At 36.3% G+C, this 14,554-nt stretch overlaps 1 protein-coding gene across 2 annotated transcripts in view; it reads left to right on the top strand.

Moving 5' to 3' along the window:
• Nucleotides 1-14,554, top strand: part of rbms3 (RNA binding motif, single stranded interacting protein) — a 171,879-nt gene that overhangs the window by 109,000 nt on the left and 48,325 nt on the right. For both annotated transcript variants that reach the window (XM_051864407.1, XM_051864406.1), the window contains exons 5-6: nucleotides 9,793-9,950; nucleotides 11,885-11,964. In XM_051864407.1, coding sequence (XP_051720367.1) covers nucleotides 9,793-9,950; nucleotides 11,885-11,964 — 238 coding nt within the window. The remainder of the gene's footprint in view (nucleotides 1-9,792; nucleotides 9,951-11,884; nucleotides 11,965-14,554) is intronic.

Below are 14,554 nucleotides of genomic sequence, written 5' to 3'. Positions count from 1 at the left end.
ATGGGGTTCATGTATTCTCGTCCTTGGAATGCACCACTTCCAGTATTTCGACACAGGTAAATTGCAATCGCGGATTTTTTAGGAGGAAAAAATATTGTGGAATCGTGACAGCCCTATAAAGTTGCTTACGTTTTAAAACACCCTTCACGTCGGGAGCGCGCCTATGATGCTGCTTAAAATGCTGCTTACAGTAGCAGCTTTCTAGTTTTTTAAACAAAGCATTTAACGTTGGCGTCCAATCAGACTTTAAACCATATTGTTACAAAGACACCAAATATCTGAAGTTGTATCTTGCCAGTCTGACTGTTCTTTCTCTTTGTTTTGCTGGTTTTGTTTTGTTTTGTTTTTTCGAGATTGAGTTCTTTGAGATTGATTCAAGCTTTGCTGGCAGCCTGTGTTTGTTGCTACCCATAATTCACTGCTCTACCCCATGACAGACAGCACTGCTCTGGATCAGCCACTACAGCTCTGTGATGGATTACTCCAGACTAAATGCGTCGCTAAAGACGCACACACACAGCCCTTCTGAATTGTTAACCAATTTTTGTGAAGCAGGTTAAACACACAAACATGCACCGAGCACAACACACCTAATCTTTTATAAACATTATATACCAAATTACATGCACAAATTCATCACACAAATACACAGTGAGTCACACAAACAACAAATTTGGCCCCTCTGGTTGGGCCTCTTTAACAAGGTAATGCATCATAAATTCATTTGGCTCCCAGTAAACATTGTTGAAAAATGAGAGTGATGGATGGATGCCATGGGGAGGAGAGCCACGAGCTACTGAACGCCGCAGTATGTGTATGTGTGAAAGAGAGACTCTGGTGCTCTGTTCCTAAACTTAGGACGTTTTTAGGGCACTGTAGGTGCATTCCTGGCGCAAAGTCAGTTCTGATGGGTAAAAACTTAATTGTGATGCCTTATAAGATACCTTCACTGTGTCTGAAATTTATGTACTGTGTACTAGCGCACCTAGTGTGTGAACAATTTTTTTTTTTAATACATGGAAGCATTTGCTGTTTTCTAGCTGAAGGAAAGAACATTTTAAATCCTTTTTATATACCAAGTGTTATATTAGCATTGTTTGTGCTATTATAGTTTTTATTAATATCTTGAATCAGCTTTTATTTTTATATTTTCAGTTTGCATTTTAATTTTTAGTAATTTTATGTGCTTTTGACATATTTTACATATTAATACTATTTAGGTTTAATTTATTCTTATTGTTTTAGTTCAGTTTTAATAATTTTAATGCTTCAACTTAGTTATTTCAGTTAGTTGCCAAGGCAAAATTTCTCATTTTTGTTTAGTTTTTTTTCTCTTTTACAGGAATAAATATATATTGTATTTTTTCTTGATTTCAGTTATCACAGATGTTTTTTTAAGGTTTTAGTTTTAGTTAGCAATAATAACCCTGGTTGGTGCTAACTTTAGCTAATTTAGCTCCTGCCTCCTGCTATGTAGAGAAAGTTGCAAACATCAAGTGCATAAAGTTTCCAACATTTTGTTGCAATTTTCACTGTGACCGCAATATCCATACTGCTTATACTGCAAACGGCATCAAATAGTGCAGAAGTGTGCGAAATGGGACATACCTTTTGTTTTCGCCAAATTTGAAGTCAGCATGTGGTAAAATCAATCCCAGAATGCATTACAATTGCAGAGAAAAAAATAAATCCAAGATTGCGACAAAGCGAGAGAAATGATTATTAATTTTACTCATTTAATACAGAAATGTATCAATAAAAATTATTTTAAATGATTAAAAACTATTATACCCTTACTAATTTATATGTATAAAACTCATGTATATTTGATATATACACTACATTTTTGCTTTTAAATGGGCCTTGAACTGTATTTTTTTGTATTTTACGATGTTCTCTGATGTTCAATTATAATGTTATCAAGATTTTTACATCAAAAAAAAAAATTTCTAATTTAGAAGTAATTAGCTATTTTCTTTGACCCTCTCTTTCAAACACATTTTATTGGGCGTGCCGCATTCAAGACTTGGAAGTAAACGCCCCCTGCTTTGATTGGGTAACAGTTTTGCATATTAAAATAATTTCCAAGCTTCACATGTTGAAAAACATTGTGTTACATTGTTGAAACATTTGCCAACAAATCACTCACTTATTTAATTTAGAATGATGCCTAATTAGGCAGCTGTCTATATAGGCAGTAGGCAGCGAGGCAGCTGACAAGGTTTCGGAATGGAGCTTGAGTTACTATATAAATGGTGGTGGGTGATTGTACAGACATTGAGTCATACACATGTTTTCAGGTCATGGGCTGCTAATCTTTATGGTGGTCATTTAGCTGTGGAGAGACCTTTGAGAGAGAGAGGGAACAGAAGAAAAAACGCTACCTGAAAAGAAAAAAAAAAAACAGCAGGAGAGAGAGAATAACCAGGCTGTAAAGTGTGATATCCCACTGCAGCGACCACGCTGCTAGAGGAGACTTGCGTTTTCCATTTTGGGATTCAGCTGCGTTTGCACTGAAGACACTGGCAGTCTCAGCACCTTTGCACCTTCAGGAACAATAAGACCTCACATGGTGCACACACATACACATACTTTTTTACATCAGTATCTGGGCATGTTGAAGGATGTGAACACTTAAAATCCACTCTTGTCTTTTTTCATAATTTCCACTTGCAGTTCCAATTATCGATGCCCATTTTTTTTTTCCCTCCATCCTCTTAAAATGAGAAGCAGCAGCCCTGATGCAGTGATTAACTCTAAATTGCAACAGCTGTTGATGGCAACTCCAATTAAGTCTGCAGGCATCAATTTAGTGGCAATCTATAGCATTAGCGAGGTTTCATCTTTTACCACCCAATGGTGACAGAAGCCTGTCACTCAGGCCTGCAAATTACTCTGATTGGTCAGAGAATAGAGAGTAGGTTGCTTTGGGGTGGCCGCCATGTGACATGATGGCATTTATGTGGCGTATATGAGGTAGTGCAGCTTAAGCTGGCCACACACTACAAGATAATTGGGCCGATTTTGGTAGTTCTACAGATTATCTTATCAGATTTTCCTCTGGTGTGAGCTGTGTTAAGAGTGATTGAATCTGCTTGAAAGAATATCAGGCCGCACCGATTTCAAATCATAAATATCCAACATGTTGAATATTTACGATCAGAAATCCTGTCGGACAACCATGCACGCACTCTGTAGATTGTCACGTGGAACAAAATTCAGAAAGCATAACAAGACTTCATTCAAACCTTTTTCATTTTTCCCTGCGAATTTTCTGTAAAAAGCAGTCCAAATGCTATTATCGCCATTTCTTCTTGATCATTATCCACCATGTTTGTTTACTCTAAAGTCATGCTTGATGTGAGAGATTTTGCGAGATTTCCAGTTTTCACAGGTGGGACTCTGGTTGTTTGTGAATGGAATCTGTTAAGCCCAAAGTACAGTTCACTTTTTACGCGAGAGTAAGTGTACAGCGCATGTGGCTCGAATTTCGTAACCGCGTATACTTTGTAAGCGCAAGTCGCACATGCACATTTAATTGTTTTTGCAGTAATTAGTTTATCCACAAGGCGGCAATCATGCCCTGGGGGCGTCGATTCACAAGGTAGTCAAAGAAAACCTGCATAAACAGAACAGACCGGAAAGCATGCAAGCTACAGCGACAGTGGAGGCCTACATAGATGAGAGATTGTGCGAAGAGGTTAGAAAGTACCCTCATTTGTACAACTATAGCATGAAAGAATACAAATATATTTACATGCGTTGTAACTCGTGGTGAGAGATTGCTCAAAACTGCGCACGAATACCCAGGCTCGCGGCACTCCACACACTAGAGAAATAAAACGGTTAAATCTATGATTTCTTATCATCATGTTTGTGATCTCTCACATTTTGAAAAATTTGTACGATTTTAAGAATCTTTTAGTGTGGCCCCAGCCTTAGTAGTGAAAGATACGCTATTGCGTCCTTGAGCAAGACATTTATTACACTGCTTCTAAATAACACCCAGTTTTCGGTTTCCAGCACTACCTTCTGGCTATGTTTAGGCATCATGTAAAGACATCATTTCAAGAGAGCGAATGAGATGAAAATTGATCACCTGGCTGGTTTAGTGACAAACGACTCTTTATATGGTCCCACAATGTTAATCGAAAGATGCTATCGATTTTATCATTCGTTTTTAAACAGCCGTCATTGTAACATCCTAATGGTTCTTCTAGGCCTTCTATTCTTTCCCAATCCTCCCTTTGGCCTTCGCTGGCGGAGCTCCAACTAGAGCACTCTGTCCCTATGGGCTAATCAGCTGAGCACAGGCCCGTTGGATGGGCTGTTAGTTCTGGCTGTAATGCAGGCGGTGGGAATGTGTGTGAGCTTCCCAGCCCTGTTTAATCTCTCCTCTCTCTGGAATGCTGATACTCTGAAGTGTTGCTCCAGTACCGTGGACCATTCCGGGTACAGCCCCGAAAGAAATATTGAGCGTAGACAACATGGACAGACCTTGGACACCTGTCTCAGACGTGCATTGGCAGATCCTCAGACTGCCTTACAGAGTCCATGCAGATGCATTAGTTTGCATTAAAGGTTCCGCCCTTGACTTCGCTTCTCCTGCAGATAAAGTCTGTAACGAGACTCCTGGGCTCCAAACGGTTTAGATATTATTAAATATTTATGTTACATTCATTAAGCGTTTAAAAAAATTATTTATAGAGCCATCAGCAAGAGTGGCATGTTCCTCCGTCAGTAGCGGTGAGAATGTAGCATGTTTTTGTTTTTTTGCTGAGCTCCTGTTAGAGAGAATTAAACAGAGCGTACTGACTGTTTCGTGACGATTAGAGCGGGACCAGAGCTGTCCGACAGGAGGCACAGAGGTCTAGGTGAGATGTGGATTGGTATGACATTCACAGATGCTTGCTGAAATCCCCATCGCTCAGTTCTGGGAAAGGCAGCAGCAAGGACAGAATGAACTCTGGCTGTTTGTTGCAATGTGTCATACGGAAATATGCTTCTTTTTTTTTTCTTCGTCCCTGTAGTGACAATAACTTTTCTTTCTTTCTTTGTGTTTATTTTTTTTTTGGACACTGCAGACCAGGAACAAGCACTTTATGTTTGATCAACCCTATTTTTTTTTCAGTTTTAATTTTTTCCCCTGGTTTTTTTTTGTTTTGTTTTGTTTTGTTTTTTATTGTTTCATACTGTACATACACACACACACACACACACACATATATAATTCTGTTGTTCTCTTTATCTTTATTTATAATCTGTTTATCTACTCATAATGAAAACAATTCATAATTTCAGAATGTCAGTTTATTTAGAATGTAATGTATTTATTTAAGAAAGATTTATTAAATTCTATTATCTTCCATACTATTAGAGTAGGTGTGATTTATTTATTTGACTGCGCTTTATTCTCTTCTGTACAATCAGAATAAGTTTTTTTATTTAAAATAAATTGTATTCTGTTCAATAAGAGAAAACTTTTGTTTGATTTTGTTGTGTTCCATTATGTTTCTTTCAGATGCCTCTCAAAAAGGAATCTGAAACTAGCACTAGGAGTGTTTTTGTGACTTTATATTGTTTAATAAACTGATAATGGTGAACGCTGAAAGATATTTTTCCCATTGTGTTTTAGCATTATGTAATTATATCAGACAGTGCAAAGAACATTTGTTTAGGAAGCTGCCTGGACCTGACAGATGTGTATTGTGGTGTGTGTGTGCACATTTTTGTGATTTATGAGGACACAAATTTGTATAATGACATGGGTATTACACTGCTATTACGACGTAAACATGAAATATGAGGACATTTCATGAGTCCTGATATTTAAAATAGCTTTAAAAACATACTAAACAATGTTTTATTAAAAATGTAAAAATGCAGAATGTTTTCTGTGATGGGTAGGTTTAGGGGTAGGAGTAGTGTAGGGGGATAGAAGAATATACAGTTTGTACAGTATAAAAACTATTATGCCTATGGAATGTCCTCACTTTGATAGCAAAACAAACCTGTGTGTGTGTGTGTGTGTGTGTGTGTGTGTGTGTGTGTGTGTAATATGCAGAGTATAATATTATCAGTTCAGTAGTTGACCTAGACAAAAAACACTTTTCATACTGTAAGGTGAATGGTATTAGAGCTTACACAGAGAGAAAGAGAGCGCTGGTGACATTGTGTCCTCAGGTTATGACGGAGACCCACATACATATGTTCATCTAACGTTTCAAAACAGAACCAGAGGAACAAAAACATGGCCTTGTACCCCATACTGAATCATTTTGGAAGCATACTGATCCTTGAAGGAATATGTCACACACACACTCACACACACAGCTCTGTTTTCAGTTTTGTTCAGGGCCTGAAGGAAGGGCCGGTGTTTTCATTTCATATTCATAAATCATTCATACATCTCACAACGTCCGTCCTTTAGAAAATCAGCCCCTCGTCTTTATATTGAGATTCCAAATGTATTTTCCCATCCACATCGCAGACATAATGCCCCTGCCTGTCACTCTTTCCCAGCTCTCAGGTTTGACGAGAGTGACACATTTATGAGATATTTTCACTGAGCTCTTATTCTTTTGTATTTCTGAGGCTTTGGCTCTAATACAGTTAAATAGATGTTTCAGGCTAAGAAAGAGGGTGGAGTCCAAATTGAAACATTAACCCCTCGTGATGTGGGTAACCCCTTTAAAGGAAAGGTATTTCCAGAATAAACCTGAACCACGACTTTTGGGATTCAGTTGACATTCGGCGGCAAGTGTTTCACATGGATATGTTAGGAATTTCAACATGTGCTGGTGCTAATCTGTGATTTTTTTTTTTGCCATCTGAATTGGAAATGTCAATATTTTTCCCAACTCTCAGGAGAAAATTATAAGCTACAGTTTCTTTCCTTGTCCAGTCTGACCTCAACATGATCATTATTATGCATGGGTATTTAACTTTTTTTTTTTTTTTTTTTTAGAAATTAATACTTTTATTCACCAAGGATGCATTATATTGTATTAAAAAAAAAACATTTAAGACATATATAATCTTACAAATGATTACTATTTCAAATAAATGTTTTTTGAATGCTACATTCATCAAAGAATCCTAAAAAAAAAAAAAGCCACAGTTTCCAAAAAATAGTTTTCAACATTGATAAAAATAAGAAATGGATCATGGATCATGTGACACTGAAGACTGGAGAAATTGATCAGTGATATACAGCCTTGGTGAGAATAAGAGACTTTTTTTCAAAATCATTAAAACATCCTTCTGACCAAATCTTTAAACAGTAATATATGCACAGTTTTAGAGAATTTTCTCTTTCTTAAGATTGCATTAGTCACTTCTACAACTGTCCCCTGCAAGATAGTCATCCAAATGCATGAGTTTTATCACGAAGGAGCCATACAAACTGCTCTTTTATGGATGTCACCTTGAGAAACAATTACCTTCCGAATAGGGCTTTATATGCTGCTGTTTGTTTAGACTTGATTAAATATTTTAAGTTTTTATTATTTCCTATTAACATTTTTATGGTTTTATTGTTTAGTTTAATATAAATAAAACCGTTTATATATTGTACAAATCTTTCCTCATCTATACAGTAGCGGTCATTTTGGAACGGCTTTAAGAACACCCTTACAAACAGCGCTTGATAAAGTCGCCACTTGAAATGCCCTGCGTGGGGTGTTCAATAACCTGTTTGGACCTCAGCCAGTGAATGTGAGTGTAGAGAACATCTGGTGTGTGAGGAGATATCATAAAGCAACTACAGTTGCTCTTTTAATCACTTTCACTTAATAAAGGAGTGATGATCTCCTGCAGGGCTGGGCCTCACACATCACAAATGGAATATTTGCACACACGCACACATGTCAGATAACTCCTTAACTCACCAGCAGGTCGCCGTCATTCTCTGCTAGCCCACCAACACACTCTGTTTTCACTTCTTTTTCTCTCACTCTGGTTCTGTTATAAATTCACAGCCCATCCCTGGTCATTTTTTGTTTGCAATGGTTATTACACCTGAAGAATGTGGTGTTCATAGAGAGTTTGTTTGGTTTTTTAATAATAAATATTAGTTCTTTAAAAATTACTGTTGATTTTTTTTTTTAAATATGTTCTAAACAGTAAGATTTATTGATTGATTGATTGATTTTCCATCATAATTTTGGACCTAATAACATTTTGTCAAAAGTTATTGTACTTGTTTATCAAAGAGACAACAATGACAGTAAAGAGACAGTAAAGAGCAGATTGACGTGAAATGACACGTGTAATATGTGAAGAAAACATCACAGAATATTTTATTTTGCATCATTTCTAATCAAGTGTAGCTGTACATTTGTCAAATTATTCAAATGTGTGAAACTATTATTTAACTTTATTTATTCTACATAAAAAGCTAGCCATGAGTTAAAGCAGTCATACACTACATAATGATGTCTAACAAACAAGAAAAACAAAAAAAAGTTTTTGTTTTTTAATATACACTTACATTCAAAAATTTGGGGTCGGTAAAATTTGTTTAATGTTTTGTGTCTTCTTTTGTCTCTTATTAAGACTGCATATATTTGATAAAAACACAGTAAAAAGTAATACTGTGAAATATTATGACAATTTAAAATAACTGAATTCTTTTTTAATTTTCCTGTGATGGCAGCAAATTCTAGTTTTCAGTGTAACATGATCTTTCAGAAATCATTTTAATATGCTGATTTGCTGCTCAACAAACATTTCTTATTATTATCAGTGTTAAAAACAGTTGTGCTGCTCAATATTTTATTGGAAACCATGATACATTTTTTCAGGATTTTTTTGATGAATAGAAATAGCATTTATTTGAAATAGAAATGGTATGACATGACAAATCTCTCTCTCTCTCTCTCTCTCTGTATGTGTGTATATATATATATATATATATATATATATATATATATACAGTACAATTTACTACAAGTTTGAGATGAAATATGAGACAGTCTTTATTGTTTTATTTCAAGCTGTAACTTTGTCAAATTATATATAATAAGCTTTTGTGTTTTAGGCTACATACAGTGCTATCTATGAAATTAGCCTTTGCAAAAGTTATTCTAAAAATGTTATAAATGTTTCCACCACAGAATGTTATCTAACATCATTTGTGAAAATGACATTTCTTGGCTCAGAATTATTTTTTTGCAGTGTATGATTTTCCTCTGCACATTTTAGCCTGGGCTTCAAAGAGACAGATGCAGTATGTTCTCTTAGCGTGCAAGTGCTTTAATGCTGCTCATTTTGGTCTTTGCAAACACACACACCCTTCAACAACCACCATCCAGTGTCGGTATTGTGTGTGCGCCGTCCTCTCAGACCCCCATTAGCCAGCATCACAGTGTCTCTAGAAGAGGCCATCAACACCAGTGCGTGAGTGAGAGACAGGTAGAGCTGTATCCAGTTAAGGCCCTCCAGCATCTTGTGGTTTTCATTTAAACACAGCTTTCAGCTTTAACAGCTCACTCTTTCTCTCTCCTCTCCATTCTGGGTTTCTCATGCCCATTGCAAAAAAAAGCAGCATGGAAGATCAGACCAAAATACCCCTAGGCTGATTGTAATCTCAGAAAGGCATTCAAAAGTTTTGTCTGAGACACTTTGTAGCAAGTAAACAAGGCATCTCCACCTGTATAGTGTGTTTCGCTGAGTCTGATTTCATATTTACACACACTTGGACAACTGATATGTCACTCAGAAGGCCACGTCCTGAATACGTGTGACTACATCATGATTTCTAATGTCGCACTGTGTGTGTTTTCTCCACAGCAACAAGAGCAGGACCCCACTAACTTGTACATCTCGAACCTCCCGGTTTCAATGGATGAACAAGAGTTGGAGAACATGCTGAAGCCTTTCGGACATGTCATCTCCACACGGATACTCCGAGACGCCAACGGGGTCAGTCGAGGGGTCGGTTTCGCCAGGTAACCTTGACAACCAACACTCTCTTTGGCACATGCAAGACTAGACAGAGTGTTTGTTCAAGAGGGCACATATAAAAACTTCCCGTAGTTATTTTCTTTTCCTGCTTTTCTCCCCTCTCTCTTGTGTGGCGCGTGTGGGGTGGGTTGGCTGGTTTTCAGGGTCACTGGCTATGTAAGAGATCCCAGCAGAGGCTGTGTGTGTATATGTATGTGTGTGTGTGTGTGTGTGTGTGTGTACAATTGTGCCAGCCAGGCAATTAGCCGTTCAGCCATGATTGGGTGAGCAGAGCTGAATGGGGCCGCACAGAGGAGAGGAGCCACTCCAGAGAGCACAGACTAAATCAAGACTCCCAGCAGCCCGAAACAAACACTATAGAACACCCCTGCCGCTCTTTATTTTCCCTCTCTCACTCTTTCTATCCCTCTCCTTTCATTCTCTAAATTAACATATAAGGATGTTTCTTCAATTACAAGAATTTTAATGTCCCAGAGGTTAAAACTAATAGATTTCAACTTTTTTTTATTTTCGTTATATGAAGATCATATTAAAACTGGGAACTTTTTATCATGCCTTCATCATTTATTTTAACATTTAACATAACATTTATTTTATTATTTAGTTTATTTGATTTTTATTGGTTTACCCTTGACTTAGACACAGATCTTCAATCTTAAACAAAACAAAATAGAAATGTATAGTACAGAGCCCTGCAAATGACATGCAAGAAAAAAATCAATTGTGCGCACTATTTACTAATTCGTTCCCTTGATTTACCAAATAGTGCGCACGATTTACTATTTTGTTACCTCGATTTACTAAATCGTGCACACAATTTACTATTTCGTTCCCTCGATTAATTAAATTTTGCACACGATTTACTAATTCGTTCCCTCGATTTACTAAACAGTGCGCATGATTTAATATTTTGTTCCCTCGATTTGCTAAATCGTGCGCATGATTTACTATTTCATTCACTCAATTAATTTGCCAAATCGTGCGCATGATTTACTATTTTGTTCACTCGATTAATTAAATTAAGCACGATTTACTATTTAGTTCCCTCGATTTGCTAAATCGTGCACATGATTTACTATTTCGTTCCCTCGCTTTATAAATCGTGCACATGATTTAGCAAATCAAGGAAACAAATTAGTAAATCATGCACACGATTTATAAATCAAGGGAAGGAATTAGTAAATTGTGCGCACGATTTAGCCTTCTATTTTTTTCCTGCATGTCATGTACGGTGCTCCATAGTATAGAAATTATAGATTTTGATTGATTGATTGATTGATTGATTGATTGATTTTCCATCATAACTTTGGACCCAATAAAGTTTTGTCAAAAGTTATTGTACTTGTTTATCAAAGAGACAGCAATGACACTAAAGAGCAGATTGACATGAAATATGAGACTTGCAATATGTGAAGAAAACTTCACAGAATATTTTACTTTGCATCATTTCTAATTAATTGTAGCTGTACACTTGTCAAATTATTCAAAATGTAACTGTATTTATTCTGCATAAAAAGCTAACCATGAGGTAGAGTCGTACACTACATAATATTGTCTAACAAAATCAAAATACATCATTTTAAATATGGTGGAAATTACATTTGTTGAGAAATTGATTTGTTGTTCAGAAACATGATGGCTGATTTGTAAAAAAATATTTCCTTTGATGCATGTTCTGCATGTCCACTGTTGGTTATTGTTATAGACAAATTTAAACTGATGAGAGTATGAAAAGTGCGTTTTAATAGAGTTTTAATAGAGAATTTTCTAAATGTCCACAGGGCCAAAAATGTCCAGTTGAAGAAGCGGTCATAAAAATCTGTTCAATTTTCAGTGTGTTTTCACTGCAGTCATGACCAATGAGTTTAATTCTGATTGTCTCATGCTGTGTTTCTTTTTGTTCCTATTTCTGTCACAGAATGGAGTCCACTGAGAAATGTGATGTGGTGATTCAACATTTCAATGGAAAGTTCCTCAAAACCCCACCAGGAGTACCAGGCAAGTGTCAACAATGCAGTGTTTTCTAACAATATTGCATCCTAACCAGGTGCAAAGCGATAAAGTGACAATCACAAGGACATTTTGTTGCCCACTTGGTGTCTGTTTTCGCAGCTTCATCCACAGTAAAATCTCATTGCTCTGAAGTCCCTCTCCATATAGCTGTATATTAAAGGAATAGTTCAGCCAAAAATGACAGTTCTGTCATCATCTGCTTGCCCTCATGTTGTTCCAAACCCTTGTTTCTGTGAGTAAATGACAGAAAAACGACATTTTATATGAACTGTCCCTTCTAAATATTAAATATGTTCTGATTTCCTGATTGTGACAGCATAATTACACCTGTATCACTCACTGTGTCGAGCTTTAGATATGTACTAAACCCCCAACTTCCACGTGATCCAAACCTCTAGTGTGAGGAAGTACACGTCCCCCCACTTTGAGTCGCTCTGCTCATCAGCTTCATATGACAGGATCTGATTTATAGGTTGATTAAGGTTTAATTTAAGCCTGGTGTGCCAGAAGAAAACAGTTCCCACAGGGCAGCAGAATGTACTGCATATACTAGTGACAAACATTTATACCGAAGACTGCATTTAGAATACATTTAACTTGCGTTATGTGACGTATTTCAGAGTGAAACCGAATATTAGTGAGATATGATGTAGGGCGGGACTGGATTTTATCTATCCGCACTTAATTGGATTGTGAAAAGTGGGCTATGATATTATTGGATGGCATTAATTTGTGGACTTATTCAGAAATCTTTTTAAAGGCCAAATGTGTTGTTTAATAGATGTTTCTTTAATGGAATATTCTGGGTTTAGAACAAGTTCAATTGAAAGTATTTGTGGCATAATGTTGATTACAACAACATTTTCCACCTGTCCTTCCTTTACTTTAAAAAAAAAAAAAAAAAAAAGTTAAAATTCTCACTGTTTTAAAGGTATAGCCACAAGACATAAATCTCTTTACATTACTTATAACGGTGAAAAAAATTGATTACTAATTAAATCCAATTTCATAACTTGTTGCAAACAGGTAAAATTGTAAACAATAAAACCGATTTAAACAACTTCAATAATACAAGTTTTAACTTTTAGCTTCACATTTCTACTTTATATCCTCCAAAAATTGTCCCCATTCACTTTCATTGTAAGTGCCTCACCGTAATTACATTTTTGCTTATTTTAAAGAAAATGAGGGGAAATAATCAACATTGGGTAATGGGTAATCAACATTATGCCACAAATGCTGTTGACTGAGCTTATTTTGTATTCAACTCAGAATATTTTAAGTAACAAACACTCATCAGTCATGCGCAAAACGATCAGAGACATTTATTAAGGAAGTAATTTCTGATTTCATGTCGCCTTTAAAAGCGACAAGCGCTTTATATCACAGACGCCCACAAAAATAATGTGTAAACAGTGTTGTTTAATGGGGTAGTTTTGCAAAGCTCAGGGTATTTTCCTCAGTAATGTGCTTGGTGTTCGTTCCCCTGCTGTTGCGAAGCTTTGTTGTTTCCTTTAGAGAGAGAAAAGGCGAGCACACGCAACAGAAACAGAGCTACAGAGGTTAAGGTGAATGAGAGAGAGAATATGTGATTCCTGTTGGATGCAGTATGGACGTGTGTGTGTGTGTGTGTGTGTGTGTGAATCTGTCTGTTTTCTGTTTGAAGGAGGCATAGGCAGAGGGCTTGGGGGGTGGGGGGTGGGGGGGTGTAAAAGCAACTGACAAGACAGAGAGAGAGAATAGGAAGAGAGAGATTGGAGAGGGCAGCCTGCAACTCTGGCAGTTGCTGTGTGATTTGTGGGATGTAGCGTGCGGCTCGGTGTCAGACCCAAAGACAGAGGGATGATGGATGGCTTCATCTATACCTCTCTCTCTCTTAAAGGCTCTCTCTCTCTGTTTTTTCTCAGTACTAACAGACTCCTGGCCAACTCGGTCTTGTCTTTACCTTTACAATGTGTCTTAACCTGGTGCAATGTGATAAAGCGACAACCGATAAAAATGTCTTCCATGTACACTACCAGTCAAAAGTTTGGAAATTTTTATTTAACATTATTTTTAATGTTTTTGAACGAAGTCTCTTATGCTCATTAAGGCTGCATTTATTTCATAATAAATACAGAAAAACCAATAATATTGTGAAATATTATTACAATTTAAAATTATGGTTTTCTATTTTAATATACTTTAAAATATAATTTATTTCTGTGATGCAAAGCTGAATTTTCAGCATCATTACTCCAGTCTTCAGAGTCACATGATCCTTCAGAAATCATTATAATATGCTGATTTGATACTCAGTTATTATCAATGTTGAAAACAGTTGCTTAATATTTTTTTGGAACCTGTGATACTTTTTTCAGGATTCATTGATGAATAAAAGGTTAAAAAGAACAGCATTTATTCAAAATATAAATCTTTTCTAACAATATAAATCTTTACTATCACTTTTTATCAGTTTAACACATCCGTGCTGAATAAAAGTATTAATTTCTTTCAAAAAAAAAAACGAAAAAAAAAAATTGCTGACCCCAAACTTTTGAACCGTAGTGTATATTGTTACAAAAGATTTCTATTT

The sequence above is a fragment of the Ctenopharyngodon idella genome, chromosome 16, assembly GCF_019924925.1.
Source record: "Ctenopharyngodon idella isolate HZGC_01 chromosome 16, HZGC01, whole genome shotgun sequence".
NCBI lineage: Eukaryota > Metazoa > Chordata > Actinopteri > Cypriniformes > Xenocyprididae > Ctenopharyngodon > Ctenopharyngodon idella.
Note: the sequence above shows the minus strand (reverse complement) of the source record. Positions and strands in the feature narration are given on the sequence as shown.